This window comes from Vicugna pacos, chromosome 21 (genome assembly GCF_048564905.1).
Source record: "Vicugna pacos chromosome 21, VicPac4, whole genome shotgun sequence".
Lineage (NCBI taxonomy): Eukaryota > Metazoa > Chordata > Mammalia > Artiodactyla > Camelidae > Vicugna > Vicugna pacos.
Window position 1 is genome coordinate 5,272,353 of NC_133007.1, and position 21,125 is coordinate 5,293,477.

General features: G+C 39.4%; 1 protein-coding gene across 3 annotated transcripts in view; it reads right to left on the reverse strand.

Moving 5' to 3' along the window:
- The window catches only part of DHX9 (DExH-box helicase 9), a 52,489-nt gene that overhangs the window by 5,682 nt on the left and 25,682 nt on the right, over positions 1-21,125 (reverse strand). For all 3 annotated transcript variants that reach the window (XM_006211778.4, XM_072945970.1, XM_031688831.2), the window contains 14 exons: positions 20,885-21,046; positions 20,672-20,749; positions 19,970-20,161; positions 13,488-13,629; positions 12,964-13,046; positions 9,517-9,673; positions 7,492-7,592; positions 5,995-6,208; positions 5,714-5,808; positions 5,343-5,416; positions 3,818-3,970; positions 1,727-1,887; positions 829-940; positions 99-260 (listed from right to left, as the gene is read on the reverse strand). In XM_006211778.4, the coding sequence (XP_006211840.1) occupies positions 99-260; positions 829-940; positions 1,727-1,887; positions 3,818-3,970; positions 5,343-5,416; positions 5,714-5,808; positions 5,995-6,208; positions 7,492-7,592; positions 9,517-9,673; positions 12,964-13,046; positions 13,488-13,629; positions 19,970-20,161; positions 20,672-20,749; positions 20,885-21,046 (1,886 nt within the window). The remainder of the gene's footprint in view (positions 1-98; positions 261-828; positions 941-1,726; positions 1,888-3,817; positions 3,971-5,342; positions 5,417-5,713; positions 5,809-5,994; positions 6,209-7,491; positions 7,593-9,516; positions 9,674-12,963; positions 13,047-13,487; positions 13,630-19,969; positions 20,162-20,671; positions 20,750-20,884; positions 21,047-21,125) is intronic.

The following is a 21,125-nucleotide window of genomic DNA, read 5'->3' on the forward strand; positions in this document are numbered from 1 at the left end:
AGGTAAGAGTCACGCACAGAGCCCAGAGAACCAGGCACAGACCATGAACTAGAGACAGTTCCCCCACATCTTGTAACTCCACTCTTTCAAGGCCGTACCTAGCATCATCCCAAGCTTGGAATACTGATAAAAGGGCCACGTGATCAGAGAATCTGTTTCCAGCAAAATTTCGATGGATATAACCCAGTCGCTTTCCTTCACTGATGAAAGGCTCTGGGAAGCAGGTGGCTGCAGAGATGGTACAAACAGCATCTCCCACACTAGAACAAACAGGAAAATTCAGTCTAGATCGTTCCTGTCCCAGCAACTCAGGCAGTACTGCTCACCGTGGGTCAGTCAGTATTGGCTATGGTACTGCTGTATCAGCACTGAGACTGGCGTAACAAAGAAACTCACAGCTCTTCTCTCCAGAAGCAAAAAGGGGAAAAAAACAATGGGCTCTGATGCTGATGGACGCATATTCACCACAAACTGTGACCAAATGTTATGCTTTTCCTTTCTAGTCTCCTTAATCTTTAAAACTTTCTGATAAAATACACCTGTTTTCCTACTGGTATTTCTTTCTCAAGGACGACTACTTAATTGAGGAATTGCATTTCTCTTTTGAGAAATCTGTATTCTTCCCCACAACAAGTTGGGCCCAGGTATCCATCTACTGGAACACTGTTCATATTTCGTGCTTCCCTCAGTAACTTAGGTATGCCACTTCTGTGCTGAAGGATATTTAGTATATTCTTCTATCCGAGCCCATACTGTTGTTACTGGGAGGGGGTGAGATTCTGAAATTGTTCTCCCATTTAACTATCAGCAATAAAACAAAGCACTTACTAGAAAATGCACCCCATTATCATCATTTTGCCAAGACGAGGCTCAATGGGGAGTTTAGCCAGGATCCGTCCCAGAGGAGTCAATTCATCATTGGCATCTAATGCATCAAGCTCTGTGGGGAGATATTTCTTTGTGAGTTGAAACAGCAACGAACACCCTTGCAACCTGGGCAAAGATGGAGTATTTCCTTATTGCACTTAAGCTTTCATCATTTGTCAACCCAACTGCCAGCACCATGCCCATAGCCAACAACTCTCTTCACTTAAAAACAGAACAAAGTCACATTCTAGCACCAAATACGAAGAAGTCACTAGAATGAGGCCCTGCAGGCGGTCAAGCTGAGCACAGTCCACGAGAAATCTGTAAAAGCTGCAGTAACTGTAATAGCAGCGTAAGCAGCCACATGCTGCGACAAGTCCGATAGCACCCCTGACAAGTTTTAGAAAGAAATGAAATCTGGAGAATAAAAGCCTGAAGTTCACATAGCAGATGAGCACAGGGAGATATGAAGTTCAGACTCAGACCCCCCGCGCCCCGCCGACCCCCTACGATGCTGTGCTGCCGCTCGCTCTGCAACAAACAAACACAAGTTCTAAGAGAAGTGCACAGAACACTGTGGGTCTCATGAGTAATTCATGTTCTGATCACTGAACCCTGGATCAGAGAAGACACCGCCTTTTCTCCATCTCTGTCCCCTAAATAAGACTCACACTATCCCCTACCTCGTGTTGCTAATTTTACATCCTGACTATACCAAGCACATGAAGCAACACTGGAAGCCACATTATCACAGCCCTGTGGACGGTATCCTCTTCTCAGTTCACAGCTAAGTGTTAATTACCAGGACAAGACAAGGACTGAATTGGCATGTGTTGGGTAGGCACGTGTTCACAGGTACCTCTAAGCGTGTGCTCTGCTTCAATCACGGCATCCAGAGGCGGAGGCTCAATCGCCTTGGCCAGGAACTGGCCGATCCCTCCCAGACGCAGCAGTTTTATGCTCAAAGCAATTTCATGCAGCGGCGTTCGGAACATCTCTGGTGTCATGTGGGTTTCGAGTCTAAGACAAAATTAGCATAAAATAACCAACTTCTCCTATATATACACAGTTTGTTTAATAAAATCTTTGCAGAGAGATACTCAGGGATCTAGAGCTGCCCTTCCCTTAGCCTTTAACAATTACCAGAGAGCGTTTTACAGTTACCAGAGACTCTGAACAAGACCCTCTTGACTGGCTGAGTAGTGGCTTATGACTTTACACTTACAGCCTGAAGATATTTTTGGCCAAGAAGTGAAGGAGGATGAAAAATTATCCCAAATCTCTAATGTTACTACTCCCACTATGGCTTCCCCAGGTCCTGTCTGCTGACAAACAGGGTTAAAAATGGCAGCAACACCTTCTGTGGGAAACGCAGGCCGACACGAACCTTTCCCGTAACCCCCTCCCACCCTTCCTGGTCCGTATAAATTTAGTACCACTGGAAAGGATCCTACAGATTATTTAACCCTTTAAAACTTTAATAACAACAACTATTAATATAAATTAACAATGATAACAGCTAATGTTTACTGAGAGGTTACCATGTGCCAAGCACTGTTCTCAGTATTTCACACCACTGACTCACTAACTCTCACACAAATCCTTTGGGCTGGGTATCACATTATCTTCCTTTATTAATGAAGGAAAGAGATGCAGAAAAGTTAGGTAGCTTAATCTTACTTTGTAGAATGCGGAAACAAAGGCTTAGAAGTGCAAATGTTTAAGGCTCTGTAACATATCAGGCACAAACAGTATTAAAACCCAGGTCTCTACATTTCTAATCCAGGCTTATTCTCCATAAACTGTTTACAATGAAGATTCATGGGAACCATTTAAAGGTGAATTCCAACACTGCCGGCAAAACTTAGATCAGCTTAAACCAGGCTTACATAAACGCAGACAACATTCCTCATCCTACAGAGAAAAGAACAAAAACCCCTTATAAATCTATTCATGCTGTTACTGATTAATACTAGTAGGTGGTTTTCCTCTTAAGATGTTAGGGTACAGTACTTGTTTCTTCTTTTCAAGGGACAATCCAACCTTTAAAAAGCACTAAGTGTCTCCCAAATGTTGCAGCCAGTCTCCTGGGTTAACCTCTGATGCTCCAATAAACCTACATTTACAGTTATGAGGGAGCCATATGCTACCAACATAAAAGCAAATCAAAGCTTCTTTGATTTTTCTCCAGTGTGTCATATGCATCTGGCCACCTAAATTAGTCTGTCCCTCAATTCTTCACTGTGGTAAACACACATACATGTACGCAAAACTCCTGATTCTACCTCTAGTATCAACTAGTTAGAGCTAACATACACCACGTGGATTTCCAGAAACATACAACTAAATACATTATCTTACATCTGTAATTCACAGAGAATTATTGTAACCAATTGGTCCCATCCACTAACATTCCCCAAAAGGCTCTGTGGTATAAATGAAATGGACAAGGTGTTAACAGACCTGGGTTTCAGTCCTGAAGAAGTCAGCTATGCTCCTTAAGCTTTGGTTCCCTTTTCCAAATAATGCCCTCTGTTTCTCAGGCACATGAGGAGGATCGTACAAGAGAGGTGATGTGCTAACAGTGTGAGTCAGTATGTGTGTGTGGGAATTCTATAAATACAAAAGTATTTTTCAGAAACTTAACCATTCCATAAATATCAGTAATCTCCAAGTGATACATAGTGCCAGAATGTTTCTATACTCTGCTTTCAAAAGGTTTTAATAAATAGTAACCTGGTATCAAATGTGCCACCACTGATAATTTCTGATTTTCATTCTCACCACAAGCTTGCTATCTAAGCTAAGTTTCCTCTAATGAACTTAACTAGAGGCACTTATGTAGTGAGTTCATTAAGTTCACGGCAAGGCAGAGAGGCGTGGGAAGGGGTGTGTGTGTGAAGGGCTAAGGAAAAAAAACCTTCACTCTTTATTCAAGAACTGGTCTTACCTCTCAAAACGAGCTCGGCTGCAGAGGTGGAAGCAGAACCCCGGCCGCACGCGGCCAGCACGCCCCTTGCGCTGTTCCAGGTTGGTTTTGGATGCCCACACTGTGGCGTAGTTGGTCATGTTGTTGTGAGCAGTGAACAGCTTCACTTTTTGCCTAAACAGGAAAGAGTGGTTAATCCTGAAACCCGTATGTACTATGAACACATAACCACCACATTTCCACTAAGTGGCAGGTGCTTTCCAGACAGTCAGCGCCTACTGACGACCTGTCTGCGAACAGCAGCAGTGAGGACCCAAGGCAGCACGCTCCCAGCGGCCAGCAACCGAGGCAACGGGACAGGCGTCTGCCGCTCACCAGCTGAATGATCTTGGCCAACTGGCTAATCCTTCTGTGCCTGATATTCCTCATCTGAAAATGGTTATAATATTACCTACCTCATAGCATTTTTATTTATAAACATTAAGTGAATTAATGAATGTATACTATTTAAACAGAATCTGGCACATACATGTAAGTAAGTGATAATGATATAAGCCAACTGCTCCAAAGTTTAGTTTAACTTTTAGGCAATCTATGCTCTAAAGACTGTGTAAACTAGAGTATGTGGCACTTCTGATGGCCTCACCAAGTGGTGTCTGCATGGAAGCCCTTAGCAAGCTCAAAGCCTGTCAGTGTCACACACAGGCAGCTGACACTAAGGACTGGGGCTGGCACAAAGAGCTCCATGCTCCTCACCATTCTTACAGTGGGCGCCGGCAAATCTTTTTCAATTGCCAGGGCAGGTTTAGGGACTGTATACAGAGAACATGGGGCACAAGCTGGTTACACACAAAGCTTTGACGTTTTTGTCCTCTGTGTATCAATTACCATGTAATTACTTTATCTCTACAGAATGACTCCCTGTGTATTTCCCAGGCTCATCTCATACCAAATATGAAGCCTTTTATTTTTTTTTTTTGAGTAAAGGTATATTTAGAGAGATGCATACTGCATAGAATGTAAGGCAAGAGAAAGGCAAGGCAAGAGGTGTGGGAACTGGGTGCTCAGGTTAAAGTAAAAGTAGGTGCACACTCCACAGACAGAGGGCGGGCCGTCTCCGAAGGGGAGGGAGCGGAAAAAGGCCTGAAGTCTTTTAATTCTTAAATGAGTGTCCTACCAGTAGGACGACTGTCACGAGCTAAATATTGGACATCTTCATACACCAAACAGCACCTGCTCCCAGCACACTACTGCATGGCCGCGGTCAGCGTAAAAGCCCACCGGGGAATGAGCGCGGCCCTAGCAGACAACAGCGGGGAGCAGTCACAGGCGGTGTTAAGCTTTGGCACTTGCCATCACGATACTGACATGATGATCAACACCAGGAAGAAACATTAATTGCCTGGTACATACAGATGAAGCCCAGTAACCCTGACAGTGCAAGAACACAAGTTTTAAAAATAAGGTGTTCTCGTTTCTGTTAACTGACACTATGTGGAACACTCTAAAGATTTCTTCTAGGCAAATGGGTTCCTTGGGGACTTACTTGCAGGAGTCAATGACATAAACAACATCGTTTATAGTAATGCTCGTCTCAGCAATGTTTGTGGACAAAATAACCTATGAAGAAACATTAAGAAAAATTACACTTCAAAAAATATCTTCCTATTATGTACTTAAAAGGACTGATCTGCTTACGTAACAAATGAGAAGAGAATTACAGAAGTCTTAAAAAAAAATCACTCACTCACTGACTGGATAATTGAAAACCCTATCAAGCTGAGGAAAAAAGGATTTCTTTTTTCTTCCTCAATTTAGATGGATTACAATTTTTTTGGATAGCTTTTAGAAGGCCTGTAGCATTTGGTTAATATCCACATCTCTTCCAACCCCACAGCTGTAACGCTGACTACTTACCTTGGTTACTCCACTGGGTACTGGGTCAAACACTTTACGCTGCTCCTCTCGAGGAATCTGAGAATGCAGAGGCAGAATCTGGTACCTATGGCTTCCTATAACAACATGGAAAGGTTAAGGTCTAAAAATAGGAGCTTAGTTTAAAACTGTGCTATGTTACGCATATTTTTAATCAAAAACAGACAAAAAACTAAATTTTGTTTTCACGTATTGGCTAGGGCACTAGCAAAAATATTCATTTTTCACTCTCAAATAGTTGAGAACTCAAAAAAGACTCATACCAAAATGTGAATTCATTTCTAAATGCTTTTGCATAGTATAAATCAAATTCCAGCCAGGCAGAAAAACCAACACAGCTCCAGGAACATTAAGGGTCTCAATGTACTTAAGCAGAGCCTCGATGAGTTCAAAAGGAGTTTCCTTTTCATTCAGCTGAGCCATGCTCATCTTTGTTTCTGGGCCGTATTCCTCGTCACAGATCAAGTTGCAATTTGCCTGTAAAAAAACAGACATATTTTGGATTGTCTCAATTACTACAGGTAGGAGTTAAGTCTCCTAGATTTGTTCTCAGTGTTCAAATGACACCTAATATCCTTCAGCTGATTAGTCACATTGGCATATAGAAGAAATTTAATTTTTTAAAACTTAAAATCACTGCACGCTGACATACTGAATTTCTCCACTGACCAGTATTTCTCACAGGACATCACTAAAATTCAAGCAAACTCTTAACTCTGAAACTTCTAACGGCTCATTCTACATAGTGTATTCCTCTCTTATGACTATAAATACTTCGTTCCTTAGTTAAGGAACTGCTCCTATGATCCTCTGTATCAATTATCACGTAATTACTCTATATATACACAATGCCTCCCTGTGTAATTCCCAGGCTCGTCTCACACCAAATATGAAGTCCTTTAATTCTTGCATCGGTGTCCTGCAGGCAGGGTATCTGATCACCTTCATCTATTTCTGAAATAATGTGGTCTGTATTTCCCAAAAACTGCCTTAGAACCAATGATAAACCAAGCCTTCAGCAATGAGAAAGGTTTTACAACTCATCTTTTTCCTCTGATAAACTTTCTAAATTGCTATTCATTTACATCTTCAAATCTTCTAACTAAAAACATCCTACCCCAGGTCATGTTTTTATCATGTTCTGCATTGCTGGCTATCTTACAGTACTCATCCTGTTCACATTTCCAGATCCAAGATGCACTTTCATATTATCATTGGTCCAGCTCTCGAGCACTACAAATATAAAGTGTCACCCCCCACCCCATTTCTTCTTAGGAACCCCCTCGCTGCTCCCCACTGTAACGCCCTCTCCATATGGTCTCTCTAACCTGGGCTACAGCTGCTGCTGCTCAGACTTTACTGTGCATAGAAGGCTCACCTAGAGAGCTTGTTAAAGATGTGAATTCTGATTTAGTAAACCTGGAGTGGGGCACAGGATTCTGCCTTTCTGCCAGCTTCCCAGGTGCTATGTCTCATGGAAAACACTCTGAGCAGCAAAGCCTTATAAAACAGTTATTAAACATCTTATTCTTCCCTCTTTTTAAAAAAATCTTTATGCCAGAGATGATTTAACTCATGGACTCACGGTATGAAAAGAACTTGTTACTGAATGTGAAATTCTTTGGGGTGAAATACACCAATTAATTCAAAGACAAACAGTTTTGTAAGTTCTCTGTGATGCTAACTCATCGCATGCTTTTACTAAAATCGTTCTCTGCAATAACTTGCCCATAAAGAAAACTCCTCACAAAATGACGTACGTCATCATCCTCACCACCGTCGTCTTCCTTGTCCTTCTTCTTCTTGTCCTTTGGCGGAGGAACAAAGTGGGTCATCTGAATACAGTCTTCCAAAAAATATTCTGAAAGGACAAGCCAGTCAGGTAGGTACCATCAACTTGCAGAATGGAACAGTCTTTAAAGCTCACTTTCTATTCATAATTCAAAATTGCCTTCACATCCTTCAATGTGACTCCTCACAACTGCCAAGAAATTCCAGTGCCAGTAACCTCTTTTCCTAATCAAACTCACTGTTCCCTCTCTTGGACCTTGAAGAAGGGTGAGGGCGTCTCTCACACGTGTGCCTACAAAGCCAGTTGGGGTACCCTCTACGGACAATATTCAACCAAGCGTTCACGGAACGCACACTGTGCGCACGGTGTGGCAGTTACACACGGAAAGAAACCGACACCAACACAATCAGTAACACACCCCAGCCCCTCCTTCCTCTGTCAGGATACACACATAAAATGGGCTCCTTCCAGTTATTACTCTAAAGAAAGATCTCACTGCAAAGTTGGAACATCTGCTGACCAGGTATGCTCCTGAGATTCTTCGAAGCGTTCCAGAAGTGCCTCAATCTCAACGCTTTCCCTCTATGCCTCAAGAGCCCCAAATTACCATTCTCATCCCACTATTTCAAAGGTACATACTATCAACATGACTCATCACGGACGATGTTAAAACTTTACCACCTTTACTAGTGTTTGCCAAGTTACTCCACTGCAGTCACTCATGCCCCCCCAACACTCCACTCTTTGGAAGCAAGTCATTAACCACAGAATACTCAAAACATACGGAGTTAATGAGCACTTTTTGAGGTGAGAGTATCTACATAATTTTTTTGAAATACTTCCACATGAGAGCTTTGTTACCCACTTATTTATTCAACTATTGTATAAATTCATGGGTATTTATTTTATACTGTGGGTTATAATCCAATACTATGTTTTTTATTTTTTTGTTCAAACTATTCCATTTTTGGCCACTGAGACTTCTTTCCGGTTGTAATTCTATGTTCTCTTTTCCCCCTGTACCATGTTTTTTAAGCACCTCCTGACTTTCTGGCACTACAAGACGTTCTAGGCTCACCCTGCATATTCCCTGCCTCAGCCTCAGAATCAGCCATCTCCTCAAGGACACCTGGTTCCTTCAAGTGGAGACTGGTACTGGAAACAAGAGCTGGGTGTTGGGCATGATCCCTGCTATTGGGGTGTCACTGCTTCTAAGCCTGCAGCAGACAGAGCTAGGAGATGTGTCCAACTGTGATCCAGCACCATGACTCACTCGAGCTTCCCTTACTTACCTGTAACCTCACACCAGCAGCAAACATGGCTCCCACCATCTGCCTTGTATTTACTTATTTTTTCAATCCTAGTATACACACAAAGCAGTTTTAGGATTGCTAACCTGGACTCCTGTGAGATATAAATACACTTTCATTTCAGAGCTACCCATACTTTCGAATTTCAAAAGCTGGCACCCTGATAGCCATTCGTAATTTCATACCTACACTGAGAATATTTTAGCTTATTTTCATGCCCTCAATTAGACTGTGCCATAACTCATTTTTTAAACCAAGTTTCTAGATGACTATCTGGAAAATGGTGAGGATAAAATCTTCTAAATAAAGCAGCTTTTGAACAATCAAACACACTTGACCTTGAGACACTTTCCTATCATTTCAAATCTGCCTGCTCTGGCTCTAGGAAAAATTCTCTTGTTAATTTGACCTTAGGTGCTTAAACTTGTAAACAGTATTTCCCATGAACACCATCAGGCCATATTAATTTCTATTTGAATGTATAAAATCTTAAAAGTTAAGTTTAGCTATAAGCAAAGGGCAGGAAATTTACTTGATATGCAAACTCAAATAGTGAGTGACACTCACGACTGCTTGACTGAAACCCCAAGAATGCGACGATGCACCTGATGCTGTAATGTGGATGGTATTTTAAATATCCTTTAAGCTGTTACTCCAATCTCTAGGATCAAAAGAATATTTACCTTGAACTGGGTAAGTCCTCCCATAGACTTCAATGATGGGGCAATTGAAGAAATATTCACAGAACATGCTGGTATCAATAGTAGCAGACATGAGAATAATGCGAACTTCAGGGTAAGCCTGAACCACATCACGCAACACTACCAAAAGGAAGTCAGTCTGTAAAACACAAACACAGATGGAAAAACTGATGCACTAAAAAGTCCTCGCTAGTAAGATAAAGCTAAAAGATCTCGTGTTATACAGCCACAAGACATCAGTGAATTCACTTTCTTAGGCGGCTTATAGAAGTAAAATAAAAAATTACCATGGGATGCATAACTGTTTTTCAAAACAGCTGTAGCCTAGTAGTTGTGAGGATTAGAAACGAGTATTATTCGGGTACGAGAAGGGAAGAGAAAAAAAAAACATTAATGAGAGCACAGAATTACCCTCAAAAATTTCAGTGAAATTTAGATAAAAGGGGAAAGACATAATGAGCCAAAAATCAGTTTTCCAATCACCTGTAAGGCTAATCTTAAAAATGCTGAAAAGACTATTTAGTTCAAACAAAACAATGGTTAAAAGACATTTATTATTTAATAATGTAAAGTTTCTATCACCCACCAAACAATATGAAAGCTGGAGAACTCTGACAGAACTCCTCTGCCTGTGTGGTCCTCAAGTCCCATCACTCTCTGCCCCCCAAACTAGAGGAATCCACCATTCTGAATCTTCTATTGTTCCTTTTACGTATCATTCCTCTCACCTAGATTCCTAAACACACACACGCATGCAGGCATACACACATTTTTAAATTTACCTTTTCCTAAGTGTGGGTATGGAACTGCACTCACAGGGCGTGTAAATGTGGAGCTTGAGGAGATAATGCTCAGCTATCTCCCCAGGGAGCTCCGCCAGCTTACAAGCCACCATGACAATGAGCAACAGATCCTGCTGCTGGTTATATTCTCCAAAACTGGGCATCGTCACTTGAATTTTTGTTTATCAAACGGATATAAAGCCATTTGGTTTTATATCCTTTTGATCAATTGTCAAATTAGTCTTGGCCTGTACCTTCCTACTCACCAATGAGACTCAACACCTCGTCATGTCTATCAGCCAAATCCCTCTTCTGTAAAGTGCCTGTATTTCCCCCTATTTTTGTATTGAGTCATCTGTACTTTCCTCACGGATCTGTAGGAAGTGTTTATATATTTCTACACCAGTGCTTCGTTGGCTATTTTGGAAAGGCTAATACAGTTTTGACTACCGAGCACATGAAACTAATGTGCCTAATCTGAACTGAGGTGTGCTCTAGGTGTAAAACACAGATTTTGAAGACTCAATACGAAAAAGAGAATGTAAAAAATCTCAGTATTTTATTTATTTATTTAAAACCTCAGTATTTTTTAAATTGACTACGTGATGAAAATATTTTAGGTACACTGAGTTAATTTTTCTTGTTTCTTTTCACCTTTTAAGATATGTTTCTAGAAAATTAAAAATTACATGTGGTCTACATTATATTTCTATTGATAGTGCTGTCCATGTGCCCACTTAATACTTTCCACTGAAGAGTTAAAACTGCTTTGGCATTTAAGACTTGATTTATCTATGTGGAGTTGATTTTTGTACTTGGTTATGAGGTAAGGATCCAACTTCAACGATCTCCTCGTGGACAACCATTTGTTTCCAGCCCCATCCATTGAATAGTCCACTCCCTTTCCCACTGATCCAACATGCCGCCTCTCTCTCACTCTTGTACCAAAGCTGCAGACAACACACACTCTGCATCATTCCACGGGTCACACTGTCAATGCGTGTCCTATACGTTCTCAAAAAATATAGCTTCAAATTAAGTTCCAGTATCTATAAAGCAAGACCCTCCATTCTGTTCCTCTATAAGAGTCCTGGTTATTTCTGGCCATAAATCTTCCTTACAGGTATTTATAATTAGGCTATTAAAAAACCTATTGGAATTTGATTAGAACTGCATTCAAATATGGATCAACTTAAGGGGAACTGACATCTGTATTATATTAAGTCCTCCTAGCCGTGAACACAATGTAGTCTTATAAGTGTTTCTAATGAAGTTTTTATTTTTCCCGTGGAGGTTCTACAGGTCTTTTTCTTGGACTTGGGTACTTGACGCTCTAACTAGTACAGTGGTATCTTTCTAGTTGTTTTCTATCTGTTTGTTTATAGTGTATACAATGCAACTGACTTCTGTATGTCATCCTTTTATCCAGCCACATTGCTATCTGCTTATATTCTATTATTTATAATAACTGGTCCATAAGTTCTTTTTGGTTTCAACTGTAGAGTGAGAAATTTAGATAAGGTTCCTCTGAAAGAGAACACGTTTCTGCAGTCATTTTTCCATTTTTCACTGTGAAGGATACATTAGTAAGGACCTGACAATCAAATTTTCAAGAAAAGTTGACCAAAACCCCTTATTTTTGGGGAAAATAGTAATGATCCCTGTTTTCAGTATGATCTGGAATAATTTAAACTCTAAGAACACTAGTATGTTACCATGCTAGTAAAGACAAAAACTGAAGCATTTAAGTTTGATTAAGCTATTTGGGAAAAAAATTGTGTGTTTACAAAAGATTTTGAATGACAAAAATAAAAATTTTATCCTATTGAATAGTCAGATTTCTGATTTTAAAAGGTCATCTGATAAACCATGCAAACTTTCTTACTTGCTTTTGCTCAATCACGAAGGTCAAAATTTTACTAAAACCAAAGATAATTAACAATAATGGTGATGGAAGATTTTCTAAAGAGGAGGAACTCCAACAAATGTTTTGAGTAATAGCAGCTTGGCAATAGTTTGAATGACATACTATCAATCTACTGACCCCTTTGGTATGCAAAATGCTGTCACAAAAATAAGTCATTGCTTTATGGTAACACTCTCTGAATTATACAATTGTGTAATAAGTTAATTCTATACGAGTTTTGCCAAGGACCAAAAGAGGGGAGGATGTGAAATACATTCTAATTTCTTAATTCTGACATGATTGTCAGTAACATCTGAAAAGACTGGAGCTGCAAACATCCAAAAAGACACTATTAATTATATTACATTTAAAAATTGTAAAATTTATCACAGATAAATTCCAATCCAAAGAAAAACTGGTTATTAAAATTTCATCAGCTGTTCAACAGTAAATCATTAGCTCAGTTGAATCATGCTAATAGCTCAGTGGTCACTGTAATTACACTTGCTTTACAGGAAAGTCTTTACTTTCAGAATTCTGTTCTTTACCAAAGGAAAAAAAAAAGGTTTAATGGCCTTGCTTTAAAAGGTAACCGGTATCTTAGTGACTGAAGTTCGTAATTTTGACAAGATGATGTCAGCAGTGGGAAAAGGGAAATAAAATAAAAGACATTCTACTTTGATTTCTCTTCTTTCAGAATAACTAGCATTTGTACTTTACCGTAACTCTCAAGTTACTTACATTTATGTCTCTTTCGTGTATTTCATCTACAATCACATGACTAATTCCTCGAATGCCTGCTTCTAATTTTCTTAGGAGCACACCTTGAAAAGAAAATCAGAGGAAATCAGAATTAATTAAAGTAGGGAGGTATTGAAAAATGCAAAGAAAAAAATTCCTAGACAATCAACTATGCTTTAATATAATCCTAGCATTTTAGGGGCAGGATAATCACTGGTATATTTAAATTTTTAAAAAGGTGATCGTGTACTCTGCAACACGCTTGCTTAGTGAAAAGAGTATTAGAAGATGTAACTCTAGTAACCTAAGGTAATATCATTTTCTCTAAGCTACATCAACCAGCAGGTACCTCAAAGTCTCTCTCGGAAAAAAAATGCCAAAGGTTCTATTTAAATAAGAATTCTGAGACTGGCTTCTTGATTACTATTTCTAGTCATTCTGTGCTCTTTACCAAAAAGTTTTCTTCACAAATAACCAAAATATAAACCCTAAATGAAAGACCCAAAAAAACCCATGTTACTTACCCACAGTACAAAACATGATACTGGCATGAGGGCGGGGAAGTACGGACTCAAATCGAACACTGTAGCCACAGCTTTTCCCAGGCTCTTCTCCCCTCTCATACGCAACTCGCTCTGCCACAGCAACGGCACTGATTCTCCTGGGCTGAGACAAAACAAACAAACACACACGACTGAAAAGCTACAAAATGACACTTGTACCTGTTTATTAGGGTTATTAAATTACTGTAATAAATCTGTCCCACTGCCAGCTCAGTAGTCAACAGAAACAGTAACAGTCATGGTATCTTTGGGAAGCTCCAAAATTTAGTTTAAAAAAAAAAAAAAAGACAAAAATTACCACTTAATTCTACGGCACTTAAAAAAGTGCTGTTTTTTTTTTTTTTACTTTGTATGTAAAGTGATTCCAAGACTTTTATTAAAAATAAAATTAAAAATTTCTTTACCATTGGCCCAACTCTTAATGGTATGGAATGATTTTCCAGTAGGGAAGCACACAGAACACGAGGGGAAAGTTTGTTCTTGTAACTGCCTGCCATGGTGAAAGCACACGTTTAAAGAATTATTTAACGGAGACGCACAGGTATTAATTAGGAAGGTGAATAATCTCCTCCTCTGCTGTAACTGAACCCTAAGCTTAGAGAATGCTACAGGTTCGTGTTTGAAGTGTTGGACCCTGATTTTTCTGAAAACTTCCAAAGTGTTCCCTATCTTCTAAGTACACAAAACAGCATTTACCTGATGAATACTACGGCTAACATTACATCCTGGAAGTTCAGCTATGAAGGTACACAGATTTTTAGACTGAATGCTTTTGGGTTGCCTCGTGTTTGATTTTGTCAAAAAGTTCCTGATGACAGATTGTGTTTTAGTTCTTAGACTGAGAAAACTTTTTCTGAGTTCCACATTTAGTTAAGTACCTGTATGATTATACCCCAGGTTATGACATGACTATTTAGGAAAACAGAAGGAGACACAATCTTTAAAAACAAAAAACAAAAACCCCCTAAAATTCAGAAGATGAGTAACTTCATGAGAGTTATCAATATTCCTTGGATTAATATAAAACCTGATTTACTCCATTCCCTTGCACGAGTCCTTCATGGTATGGAGCTAGTAACCAGTACAGATAAGTATATATAAGCACCCAGTTCATATTTAATCTGTCCACAGAGGTAAGGGATTAAAAGATGCCATCTTAAACATACTGTGTATTTTCCTGAGCTTATATTGTCTTATTATGTCTGGTTTACGTGCCTTCATTTGCTGAACGATGCTAGCTTTTAATGACCACCACTGACCAGTTAGTTCTCTGCACCTCGCTAACCCTGAATAAAAACCGTTACATGAAGGCCTGAGTATGCGTTTGTCCACCAACAGAAGAGTTCTGCTATACACTTATGTCAGGGAATGTGAAGACAATATTCCAGTAAAGGTATAAAATACAAAGTTTTCCAAGCACTTTGAATAAGTTCTTTGCATTCTATAAAGAACAGGTATAAATGTTCAACACTACTATTATTCCCTTTCTCTCCTGTCTTTCCTACAGTTTTCAACATTTCTACTAAATAGCTGGCTTCTAGAAGAACTTCAGATCAGTTAGGACATCTGACTCTTCTGAGGTGCATTCATACGCTACTGGGTGCTCAAGGATTGCTTTCATCACCTTGAGGCTACTTGGGGTCTGTCATCTCTGTAGTTTCCAGCCTTTTAAAATGAAGATGAACAGGAGACGGCATATTCCGCGAGCAGTACCTGCTGTAGTTCTTAACGTACTGCCCCCACCCCTAAGTCATCCATGACAGAGGTGGTTACAAACTAATACAATAGGTGCTGAAGCATCATCTCCAGAAGCCGCACAGGCCAAATTTCACTGAGCATAAAGAGAAAAAACATCGACATGAAGACGACTACTCACACTGCAAAGAACCAGCCCGCGTCTCCTTGCCGTGCTCTGTGTGCTTCTCTAACCTGTCGGCTTCCGATGTCAATAGCCCTGACTTCTAAATAAAGCATTCAAAATACAAACTAAAAACAGAGGTGCTTCTTTTATTCATAACTGATTCACCTGGAAATCAGTGTAGCTTTTCCTGAGGAGAGTATGGCAACTGCATAAAAAGTTAAAATATGCATACACTTCAACCCAACAATCCCATGTCTAGGAATTTATTCCAACGAGATAATCAAATGAAAGCACAAAATGCATGTACAAGTATGTTCATCCCAGCATATGCAGTACCAAATATTAGCAACAACCCTGAAATATCTCCATCATTTTAATAAAGGCATATGCATAAAATGGAAAATTATGAAGTCATTAGGAAATTACGCTGTTGCTTTAATACCACACATGTTGTTACACAAAGGGGACAGGTTAAGATGGTGAACATACAGTATACACACACGAAATCTGAAAGGATACAGACCGAAAGTAAAAATTACTGCTGGATGGTGGGATCTTGAGTAAGCCTTGGTTTCTTTTAAAATTTACTGTTTTCTGATTTTTTTTCCCCAATGGGTATATATTACTGTTATAGTCAGAAAAAAAATTTAAAAATTAAATCTTATTCTCATAATTCTTAGCTCATTAAAAATACTCACAGGACAGGCATTTTGTGTAGGAGAACAATGCTTAACACAAAAGATTAATGAACGTTTAAACACTTCTCAGACTGCACACCACCCGATTGCGTATAAAGAAGTTGCTCTACTTATCCCCTGAATAATTTACCTTTCTCCGTGATACTAAATAATCGTTCTACATACTGTCCTACAGTGAGTAAGTATAAGGCAAGGTTCACTGGTAAAACATCATCTTTCTATACCTCTCCACACATGGCTTAATTATCCCTCTCAAATATTTCACAGTATACATAAATAGACTATATCCTAAAGGAAATATAATTAAGACTATGAAAACCCCCCAAACAATCATAATTAGTATCAGTAAAAACCAGGACTGCATATACTATTTTACTTGTGCTTCAGAATAACAGCTTCTCCCATTCTAGTAGACAAAAACACAAGCTCAGAGAGTTATTTTGCCTAAATTCATATACGTGACTTTACATATAATACAAATTTTCTTTACTCCCAATCTAATCCTTTTACCAACTATTGTGCCTCTTAATGTTGTAACTTTATGTTGAATTTGGATTAAATATGTTAAAAATAAGACAATAACCCATTTAAGTGAAACTAATTTAAAAAACAGTGGCGATGAACGCAAGGGACGATGTTAAGTCATTCCAGCAGAGCACTTCAAATTATCCTCCAGCATACGAGCTTTTCTTCATTTTCGCTTATTTATCTGCTCTCAGTTGCTCTCCAGAATCTTATTACTCTAGCCTGGAGTCTAGCCATAGGAGTAAAGTGATTACCTCCTCTTCACAGTTCTTTGTTTACTTTAATTAATTAAAGTAGCTAATATTACGAGTAAAACTTTCCATACCACAGGTGGCTATCGACCTGTTTCAAGGTGCTTCTTTGCAGTATTCTACAATCTGCATCTCTTGCACCCCTCCCAACATTTACCTGGAACTATAATCTTAGAGATATCTAACTGAAAGAGTACAAGTTTCAGAACTTTGCACCTCTATCCCTCATCTGGGTATTTAAATGCACGGTAGCAGAACCAGGCTGCAATAAAACACAAGACTTCTAAGGCATCAGATATCACAAAACATATTAGGCTCCACTTCCTCTACTTTCTTAAGTTTCAAGTTTATTTCACACGAGGGTCAGCTGTATCCCGAAATGATGGTACTTGGGATTGCCAAAATATTCACAGAAGATGGTAATTTAACATACCTGATTTGCATCCTAGCAGTTATAATTTATCTCTCTCAAACATCTTTAAGATCAGAAAATAATAACTATTTTCAACTGCTAATTCACTCACACCACAAGTTTTAAGTGGCTTCAGTATGAACAGCCTGAAGGCCCAGAAAGAATACAGTAAGTTTGGAACAGAATTTACACTAAGGCTGGTGGTTAGGTTAGGAGCTAAGGTTGGAACCACTCGTTCTGTTTTATTCTAGTTCATAATAACTTTCAACTTGTGCTCTAGGACTTGAAACAACATATTTAAACAAAGCACATAAAAAACTTCAGGTAATGACTTCATGTGGTGTCCTATGCATGACTGCAAGTGAAGGAAAAAGGAAAACTGGCACAAGAGTAGCATTACTACAAAAGTTACTAACACGGCCTCAGACTACCTTGACAGGAGTCCTATACATAACGTCAGAAACACTGAAACCTGTGTTCTGCAGTGACCCATCGGCATGCTCAGGCCTGCCTTTCCAGCCGGGATGCTGATGCTTCGAATGTGGCTAATAGCCTTGGGCCCTAACGTCATGGCTGAATCACAGACATTTATAAGACAAAGGAGATACACTAGCACACTATGTGAGTCTTTAAAGTTTTGGAGGCTTACTATACATAAGTGGTATCAGAGACTGATCCGGGGACAAGCACTGGGATAAGAACATGGAAGCCACAGGATGCAGACCTAATACGACAGTTCAGGCATTCATTCCAAATCAGAAGTCACAGGCCACATCTCCATATGACTGGAAATTTTTAAGCAGAAGTCAGGTGACCACCTATTATGAACATTCCACCCTAAATAAAAAGACAGAATAATTCTCTGAAGTGTCTTCTAACTCCATGAGTTCATCATTTTATGAAGGAATATAAATGCAGGAGGACTCGTAGGTAAGTGAGAGCTGTTTTCTATGCAAAAGAAGAACATGCGACCCACCACTTCCCCCTGTAGTTCACCGTTCTTACATCTGTTACAATCTGCGTATAGAAATCTGCACACTTTACAGATGAAACCCACTGGAAATGTCCACATTATCTGGGAAGGGACTCAAGGTACTAAGCAAACTATACAAAGCTGAAGACCACAATATAAAAACCACCTCTGTCTAGAACAACCGGGCTTTGATCAAGTGAGACAGGAAGGGAAAAAAATACTTCTCACTTGGGCACGAGTTAGTTTTCTTCCTACTCATGACATGCAAACAACTTCTGCGTAAGAACACAGGGCTTCAGCTCTACAGCTGCGTTCCACATTTTTGCTATATGGCTGAGTGTTTTTTGAGTTTAGAAATGGAACAGTAGTAGTAAGGAAGGACAGCAGAACAGAACTCAAAGTTCTTCTGTAAAATGATGCCGTCCTGGAACAGTATACCTCCTGAGATACCAGATAAACCTAAAGAGCAAGGATATTTTATTGATCAATGTACCTGGAGTAGGAACTTCCACTGTGAGGCAAAGAATTCAAAGCCAGTTTGGGGAATGAGAAGGGCAATCAAAGAATGTTTCAAGAAGAAACCTAAGGGTCCTATCTCAGAAAAATGGAGGGAGACCTATCGAATTTTTTCAAGCTTAAGATATCATCCATTTTAAACACAACACTGAGTCCTTCAGTAATTTTTTTAGGCCCCCAAACCCAACTTTCACTTACAACATAGATGTCAATTATAAGACAAGTCTCCCTTTCAGGCATGTTTAAGCAATATGACTTGTACATACACATAAATGCACATGCACAAACATTGTTTGCTATTTCAAGGTACATGACTCTCCTGAGTATCAACTATGATTCACAGGTTAAGAATCCCTAAGTCAAGGTCCATGCAGCATGAAGAGTGTTTACCTGGCCTCTCACATTGCTCTTTCCAAGGGCCGGAAACCCAGGTCAGAGCTGAGGGAACTGCTTTAACCTAGGAAGGCTTGGAAGAGCTAGTCAGCTCCTCCCTGAGCAGCCAGACAAACCTGCAGGCATTGCTCACTGCTGGTAAGCCAGCAGCACGCAGCAGTCAAAAGGAGGAATACCGTAGGCAGGTTTTTTGGTTATGATCTTAGTTTCAAGTACTTCCTACGGTAACACTGGGCAATTTTTTAATCTCTTTGGGCCTTAAGTGATTAAAAGAGAAATACTAAATAAAACAGCACTTACATCTCAGAGTCATAAAATTTAAATAAGTTAAAAAATATGAACTGTACAGAACTGAGCATCCAGTAAGCATTCAACCAAAGTCAACCATTACATTTGCCTCGCTTGTCTACTCTGGCTCTGTTTTTTTTTTTTTAAACTGAATATTGAGGTGATAAGATAAAGAGAGTCAAGATTTGGATGTGAACTTAAGGAGAAAGTACTCTCAGTTTTGTTTAATTTTAGACCCAAAGACTCTCTAGTCCAGACAAAAAGAACTCCCCGCATGGTTCAGTTCAGCCTGTCAGTGAAGGACACTGGGGATTAGTGCAAGATTTAAATTCTTTTCATGCCTTTTTTCTTTTCCTATTTTTTTTTTAATTTTAAAGGGCCTATTAGTCTATCACTTTCAGAACTTTACGTGGCTCCAAAGGGGAGCTGATCAAATAATTAGAAAGAGACTGGCTTCTGGGTGTTTCCACCTCTTAAACACAGTCCACACCGGGGACACACCTGTGTAGGCTGGCTTGCCACTTACCTGAGTCACTACAATATTACACTCTGCTGCTCGGTCATTCTGGATAAAGTCGTCTAGAATAAACTGGGGAACTTGTGTGGTTTTACCACATCCAGTAGCGCCACGGATAATGACAACTGGATTTTGATTAATTGCTTCCAAGATTTCACTTTCAAATTTCTTCACAGGCAGTAATTCTCTCTCCTGTAAGATCTGTATTAGAAAAGTTACACCTCAGATTTCTGCCAGCATATATATTAGAAGCAATTCTAAAAATATCTGCCATCTCTGTAAAAAGTTACTCCTTTACATTGGCTTAGTCAAAATACACTTTTTCATAAAAGAACGTATATATTTACATCTCTAATTGAACTGCCTCTTTTCCCTGAATTTCTGAAGCATCTATCTTTTGGCCTTATCCACACCTTTATTCTCTCCTCTTCTCCCTAGATATTTCATACATACTCCCTTTCTTCTAAACATTTTAAGTTGTCTTATTCAGAAAATACCAAAACACATCAAGAAAGTTATTATCCACCTCTCCACTTACACTGAGAATCACAGGCCCTTAACAACTACCACAGAGGTAACGAGGATTAGCATTTAGGTTAATATCTTTGATCTACCTCCCTAAAGCAAAAATATGTTATTCACTGTCCTTCTGCCCATACCTAGAAAGTCCTGAAGCTCTGAGCACCATATGTCTAAACTCCACAGACTTACTACTTGCAAATCATGATCCTGTTCCAGCTGGTACATTAATTCATTCTTGAGGTCCATGCTAATTTGTTCCGGAGTAGCCTGTAAATGGGAAGGCAGCCGCCAAAAGCATAATTTAGCTTCAAAATGAAACCTTTTTTTAATCTAGACATCCTAATGAAATATATTCAAAAGGAAAACAGAAGAGTCTGATCTCAAAGCCAACATCGCACTTACATAAGCCAGGGGCCCCTCATCGATGTTGCTGCTCGTCCACGGATTCCAGTTGGACTGTGGAGGTGACCAGGGAACCACACCCATCTGGTTCTGTCGCTGAGATGGCTCAAAATGAGCCAATTTGCCAAGATTGAGGACAACAGGAACAGAAGGATCATCAGGCTATTAAAAAATAACAACAAAACAAAACAAAACCAAAAAAACAGTATCAGTTGCTTGTCTGACTAGAGAAGTTCAATAA